General features: G+C 48.7%; 1 protein-coding gene across 1 annotated transcript; it reads right to left on the bottom strand.

Annotated features, from left to right (window-relative positions):
- Positions 1-3,245: 3,245 nt before the first annotated feature.
- On the bottom strand, positions 3,246-6,914 carry LOC108090498 (extracellular serine/threonine protein kinase four-jointed). The gene has a single exon (XM_017189215.2). It carries the CDS (start codon positions 5,522-5,524, stop codon positions 3,659-3,661), a length of 1,866 nt encoding a protein of 621 aa, XP_017044704.1. The 5' UTR covers positions 5,525-6,914; the 3' UTR covers positions 3,246-3,658.
- Between the last annotated feature and the right edge of the window lie 487 nt (positions 6,915-7,401).

Here is a 7,401-nt window from a genome sequence, read left to right as displayed (position 1 = left end):
TATCGCTCTTGGCCAACTCCCTCGTTTGCCTATCAGCCTCGACTATCGACCGGCCATCTCTTTCTTCTTCCCGGGAGAATGTTAACAAGAGGAGACTCCCGAGAAAAGGCAGTTAAGCATCGCTCGCCGGGATCCCCGACCCTCTCCGTTTTTCAGGTGTAAAATGAAAGAAGGTTTTTCATCAGCAGACCCCAAAAGTGCCGACCATAAATTTGAGCTCGAAACCTTTTTCCCCATAATTTTCCCCGTGCCCCCAAGGGTTGCACTTAAATGAGAAGAAAAGCGGATTCGATTCGACTTCGATTTAGAACTCTCCCTTTCTGCTGCTCAATGGCATTGTAAGGATTATGATATGATGTGATTCGGTTTCTCAGGGCTTTCTTTCTTTCTTTCTTTTCGGAGTGGAAAATGCTTTGTTTTGATGGCGCAGCAAGGTGTTGCAAGTCCATGGCACAGTGCCTCCCATTATGCTTTGCCACAAAGGAGCTGACTGTTCGGATGCTGCAGTGCCTCCAGCCACGTCCGACGTGGATTCCAGGTCGCTGGTGCATTGATTTTTTATATATACACCATATAGTATCTATATGGCATTTCGCTTACGTAGCTGCAGGTGCGGAAGCAATTTGTTTAGAATTTTCGCTGTAAACGCACCAGCAACTGCTACAAGTTGCTGAGAGGCAGCGTGCAGGCACTGCGGACATTAAATAAAAGCGAAAAGAGTAAACACACAACACGAGAAATATTGCATGCAACAACGCGGCGCGACTGCGTCCTCATATATCGTACTATAGCTTTGCTATATGGCAAGTCGGTTTGAGTAAGGAGTAAGTGAGGCCGCCAGTGCTTGTGAGCATACAAATATGCAAATTATTGTGCACACAGCGACCACGCCAACAACCAACAACCAACGGACAACAACCAGCATACAACAACAACAGCATCAACAACAAGAGCAACAACAAAAAGGAGGAACTGGCAGATTTGTTTGCCCTGCCAGGCAGTCAAGAGAAAAGTGAGGCAACGACTTGATCGCCGCGCAACTAGCCAGGATGTATTGGCCAGTCGCCAGTCAACATACGGCTGAGATACACGAGCTTGGGCCTGAACTTGAGATTTTTATGGTCGGAAATTAGTTCGAAGGAGCGAGTGTACAAGTAGTTTCGGGATATCTAATATGCTAATCATTTTTATGCCCTACAAACATTCCGCGATTTATTCAGCGAAAATGCAGGCATCGCTTTTCACATTTTAAATTGGTGTACTGCCGTTGCTTTTATAACCTCTTATTAGTTTGATCAATAAACATTTGGTGGTATAGTATGAGAAGATATTAATTGAATAAATATTAAGAAGTTTGAATACTAAAATAATATAATTAAATGGAGCATTATTTGAGGGGATTAAGTTTAAAGACAAGAAAGAAGGGTCTCTGATTTTAATAAATTAAATAGTAATTTGTTTTATAAAAATGCGAACAGGGAAAGAGAGAAGTTAAAGTAATTAAAAATAATACACAACTAACAAGTTTATAAATAATTTATTTATGCCTCGTAGCAATTGATCTTTAATAAATGTCTTTAGATGCACCCACGATACTCCACTTCTTTCCTTTTATTTACCCAAACAATATTTTTGATGACCAATAAACTTTTAGGATCTGTTACCAGGGGATCTAGATCAATGAAGTTGATTCTTTTTCTTACCAATATAAAACCCCCAGAGCATTATTGTGTGCTCATATAAGTTATATTCTGATCAGATCAATAGGCTTTTCAAGTGATGCGACCTTTTCAGTCGCTCCTTCAACGGGTGGCAATTAGAAGTGGGGGATTAGCATAGGTGGCATTACGTTGTACGAAGCCCTTGTGGCGTTTTATGAGGCGATCGTAAAGCGTTTTGGTTCCACTAGCCGGCATTAATAAGTTCATAAAGGCCGTGGATGTTGGCACATTTGTTTGGCGTTTGCAGTTTTTTTTGGGCCGCAAAGCGTGTAAACTGTAAAACGTAAACAAAGACGCGGTTGGTGGGCGCAGAGATCTCGGGTTGCTCTCTCAATCTCAATCTCAATTATATTGTTTTATTATGGTTTCATTCTGGGGAGAGATGCCACAGGCCCCGCAGACAAGTTGCAAGCAATATACTCGCACAGATACAGATACAGATACATTGTACGGCCCGGAGCGAACCGAAGTGGTAAGACGATATTCGAAAATGGGTTCTGCGGCCAAAGCCGAAGCGGCTGAGAACGTGTTAAAGTCACAAGTTCCCTAACACGTCTTTAGGTTATTTGATATATTTATTAAACTAGCCGAACGCCGCTGCGCTCCTTCACTCTGCTGGAGATACTTTATCTGGCGCGTCCGAAACGGGTTATCAAAATATCTTCGCTCAGCTGAGGCGTGAGTTGATTAACTCCCAACCGAGCCACATTTTTTGGTAGTTTAGTAGTTGTAGTTGTTTTTGGCCATCCGCCAAGTGGCCATTCCATTTTCCATGGCTATGGCCAATGCCAACGTGGAGCGACTTGCTCGGTTCATTTCATTTTTATTTACGTGAACTACTCTGGTGTCCAATAAAGTATACGCAGCGAAATCAGATGCAAAACGTGCGACAGGGAGGCAAGGAGGCTCGAGATTCCCAGCATCTTGTCGCTGGGACACGCGGACGCACTTAATGAGCAGCGATCTTAAATCTTGCAGTCACAAGAAAGGGGAGCGGAGGAGCGGGGGGAGGGGAGAAGGGGGCTTCGATGGAGACGTTGCATCCACAAGAGCGTGTATCTCGGGCCCCAAGGTGCCTCAGAAAGTTTAAGTGTGTGTTTGTGTGTGTGGAAAGTATCTGGAACTGGCTCTGGCGGGGCTTCATCTTTCTGCACTCGAGATTCTGGGCAACTGAAGAACTGGAGAACCGAAGAGAGGCGGCTCTCAAATGCTTATGAAGATATTATGAAAAGCAGCACCAGATTCGGTGTATCTGTATGTGTGTGTGTGTCTGTGTGTGGAAGTGGAGCCTGCATTATGTGGCAAGTTCCATCTCCGTCTCCATCTCCATCTCCATCTCCATCTCACCTGCAAAAAAGATCAATGACAATTTATTGTCATGACTATGTAAGTTCTCACAGGCGCAGGCGTGCTCAGATGGCCAGATACTCGTGTATCTGCATCTGCATCTGAATCTGAATCTGAATCTGCATCTGCATCTGTTGGCCGATCTTCCATATTTCAAAGTGACATTCGACTGGCGCATTTCGTTCGGTACATATACTCGTGGTTTATTGGTTGTAAATGGTAAAATGAAATCTACTTAGGCTGCTTGGTTCCTTAGACAAATATCACACACATTGTTATAGCTAGCTAGTCTACGTATTTTACAGATACTTTTACGGATAGGTTATACTTAATACGTCTGGCATTTACAAGTTAGGTGTTCTAGTGGATCATCTATAATACTCGGATCTCCTGGAGGTCAGTGCTTTTTCCAGGGACTTTAATTTAAGGGGTTACAATTTGGGGATGCGAATGGAAGGGGTTACTTTTGAGCACTGACCCCTTGACTACTGCTAACCCGATCCAGATGAAGACGCTCCCTTATTTACAGCTTATCAGTCGAGATTGGTTGGTTGGTTGGTTGGTTGGTTGGGAAGTGGGAACTGGATTCACTAGCTCCCCTGGCACTTCTGCACCTGACCCAGCACCCGATCGATGCGCTCCACGAGGATCTTGACGGACTTGTCCGGCAGCGAGGGCAGGACGTCCCGCACTCCGGCGCTGGTGGTCCGCTCGAAGAGCTCTCGCAGCCGCCGTCCCGCTCCCGCCGCTCGCAGACGCTTGAGCGCCTCGATGGTGGGACGCCGGAAGACGCAGAGGTTGTCCAGCAGGAGGCTGTGGTAGGCCTCGTACTTCTTGAGCAGCCGGTAGCCATGGAGCAGGCCGCTCTCGTTGTCCAGGAAGACCAACAGCTGGGAGGCGGACTGGCGGGCCAAGTTGTGCGCCGGCGCGGCCATGATGTCGGCGTTCCATTGGAAGTTGTACAGGTTATTAACCACGCGATCGAGGTTCGCGATCAGGTAATCGAAGACGATTAAATCGGACCATTGTGCCAATTCAATTAGTCGCTGCACCAGCGCTCCTCCGCTCTCCACTTGACTTCCCATTCCCATTGCCATTCCCAATCCCGTTCCTGTCTCCTCAATCGCAGTTGATTGATGAGCGGAGCCCGGCGAAGTGGCAGCCCCCAACCGCTTGAGTAATCCCTGCGTCTGCGCCGGCTCCTTCCTCTCCTGCTCCTGCTCCTGCTCCTGCTGCGGCTTCGGCTGCAACTGCAAGTGGCGCGTCAGGTTCCAGACGTCGTGCTTGTTGAGGTGCCGCTCCAGCGGCTGGAAGGGCTGTGGTATCCCGGCCGGTTCGAGGTCGGCCAGCCAGCGGGTCAGCACCACCGGGCGGCGCTCCTTCCACTGCGCCTGCGTGATGTCCCCCAAAGCGGCCGACCAGTTGGGTGTGCCCGTGTCCACCAGAGTGGCTGCACTTGGAGCCAGATTCGTTATGTTGAGCAGCTGCCCCAAGTAGTAGCTGAAGATCTCCCCTTGGATCTGGTCCGTGTTCTGGCGATAGCGGGCACAGGCACGCGTTCCATCGGCGAACACCACCAGGCGGTTCTGCATCCTGCCGCATCCCTGCTCCAAGCGAACCACTCTTCCCTGCTCCCCGACGAAGCGCTCCCAGTTGAGTTGGTCCTGCGAGGCGAATCCTTTCGGAAGAGCCTGCTCCACCGTGGGTCCCCAGAAGACGTCCTCCTCGATGAGACCCGCCTGGGGTTCATTGGAAGGTCTCCCGGAAGGAGTGACTGGAGTGCGGAGGTTCTCCTGCTGCGGAATCCTCTCCTGAACCGCCTTGGAAAGCCTCCTCTCCGGACCCTTGCGATACCTTCCGTTCGCAGTGCGCTGCACGTGGAACTCCTTGATGCTGCCGTCGTTGGTGTCCAGCTTCTTCACCACCATCGAGTCGGGGGCATCCCTGTCCTGCTCCAGGTGGAAGGCATTGCGGAACACCTGCTCGGCACTCAGCTCCGCGTCCGCCTCCTTGATGAACTCCACGCGGTAGCTGCTCAGCGGCTCCACTGCCACCAGTTCCTCTGGCAGGTCCGGCGGGGAGTCCAGGTGGCGGGGCAACCCGAACATGGGCACCACCACGCCCAGTGCCATCCCGAAGACGAAGGCGGCCAGGATGCTCAGGAGGCAGGCCCTCCGCTGCAGCGAACGGCGCCGGCGCAGCGTTAGCAAAGTCATGTGGGTGGCCTCGCTGGGATTGGGACTCGAACTGGAACTGGAATTGGAATGGGGAGTGGGAGTGGGATGAGCTGCGATCACGCTGCAGGTGAGTTGCTGGCCAGTCAGGTCAAGGCTTATTGGTTGTTGCTGTTGCAGTTTCTGCTGCTGCTGTTGTTGTCGCTGCTGCTGCTGCTGCTGCTGATGTTGCTGTATCTGTTGCTGTTGTTGTCCCGCTTCCAGGCGCTTGATGTCGTACATTTTGCCGGCGAGCCGAAGATCCCGATCCCTAGTTCCCTGTTGCAGCCCAGACCTCAGGCTCAAAGTTCAAGCCGCGCATGGGAGGCGGGGGATTTCCAGGAGGGGATTGTCCAGGAGACAAGGGGGGTTCGCCTCACAAAATCGTGAAATTAATTTCTGTCTTTGTTTAATAAATATCGGTGGTGCTGTTGGTGGTGCTGGTGGTACTGGTGGTTGGTTGTAGGTTCTCGGCTGCCAACTTCCTTCGTCCTCCTCCGCTGGCGTTTGGCGTTGTGTTTTGGCGACCAGAAGAGAGACCGGTTCGGAATTTTTCCTCTACGATTTCCACAATTGAAATTGAAACAAAAACCCAGAAACGTGCTCCTTCTGCCTTGGCTCCTTGATCGCTCGCTGATCGTCGCTCGTTTATTTATTTTTATACTCTCCACTGGACCGCGTCGCTTTTTTTCAGCTTTTTTCCTTATTTTTTTTTTTCGCTTTTTTTCGGGTTCGAGTTCGTTTTGGTTTTGGGGTTTGGGGTTTGGGGGTTTTGGGTTTGGGTTTGGGTTTATCGATCTATTTTCTGCACGATCACTTGCTGTAATTTTTTATTATACATTTTTGCTGGCCGTTTGTTTGTTTGCTCGCTGGCGTTGTAAGCCCGCCGGGTTAATATTTTCTGCGATGGCTGGCTGGCTGGTTGGCTGGTTGGCTGGCCGGCCTGCCCTTCAGCTGAACAGTTGAACAGTTGAACAGTTTCTCTTTTTGTTTTTAATTTCTGGATTTGTGCAGTTTGGGCGATTTCGGCGCGCCGATAAAACCAATTTCGTGGCTCTGAGCTATTTGCCACACCAACTATATATATATAGACAGATATAGTGAACAACAAACACACTGTGGCACACACATACACACACACTGCAGCGGCGGCACTCGAATTCCCAGATTCCCGATTCGCCCGATAATTGCCCGCGAAGAGCAAACAACGCGACAAGTTTGTGAGGTTCGTTGGTTGGGTTCTCTGGTGCAAAAGACAAAGTCCTAGGCTCTCCGCTTTTTAGGCTTTATCAATTTAATTTCTTGTCTCGCACCTCGGGCACTCGGGCACCTTGGACTTGCTTTTATTTCGCTTTTTATTCGCTTTATTTTTTTTTTTTGTTTAGGATTTTTTTGTCCGCATTCGATCGTCGTCGCTGCGCGTTGAACGATGTGAGGAATTTTTATGCCTCCGCTTTATTTATTTCGCTGTCTCGATGTTTTCTGCGCGATTCTGCAGTTCGAACGCGTGTTTGTTTGGTTTGTCGCACTGTGTCCGGAATCGGAACTTGAGCTGTTGTGACTTGTGTTTTGTATCTTGTATCTGACGGATGTGCGACTGCGCGCATGCGTACCGCTCGCCTCGAGTTTCGCTGAAGAACTGCCGCTCGAGACACTCTCGCCGGGCTTAGTTAAAGACACGCGGCTGAGTAAATCCAACTCTCTCTCACTCTCTCCTTCTCTCTCTCTCTCTGTCTCTTTGGGGTTTCTTTTGGATCCTTGCCTTCTTGCCGGTTTTGAGTGGAGTGAAATTACGGCTCTCTTTGGTTTTGACATACTCTCTCTACATGGGCTCTCCTTCTTGGAAAACAAAATAAAATCAAACCCAAAACAAGACAAACTATTTTTAATAAGACTTTTAATTATTGAGACCGCCTTTGGGTGTGTCTAGATAAAGTGCTAAGATCAGTCTAATTTTAATTGCCGGGAATTTTAGAAGGTTGTTCTATTGTGTGGGCTTCTGAGATAATTATGTCGTAAAATAAAGGTGGGGTGTATTAGTAATTCATACAATTATTTAATATTCAAAATAAAAGGTCTGCCTTATTTAGAGATTAAGATTTAGAAAACTTTTTAACGCG

Source organism: Drosophila ficusphila, unplaced genomic scaffold (genome assembly GCF_018152265.1).
Source record: "Drosophila ficusphila isolate 14025-0441.05 unplaced genomic scaffold, ASM1815226v1 contig_414, whole genome shotgun sequence".
NCBI classification, from domain to species: Eukaryota; Metazoa; Arthropoda; class Insecta; order Diptera; family Drosophilidae; genus Drosophila; species Drosophila ficusphila.
This window is presented reverse-complemented; position numbering and strand designations above follow the sequence as displayed.

What these genes read in the sequence shown, in the direction of transcription:
- LOC108090498 (XM_017189215.2), bottom strand. Translation starts at nt 5,524, where the DNA reads ATGTACGACATCAAGCGCCTGGAAGCGGGACAACAACAGCAACAGATA.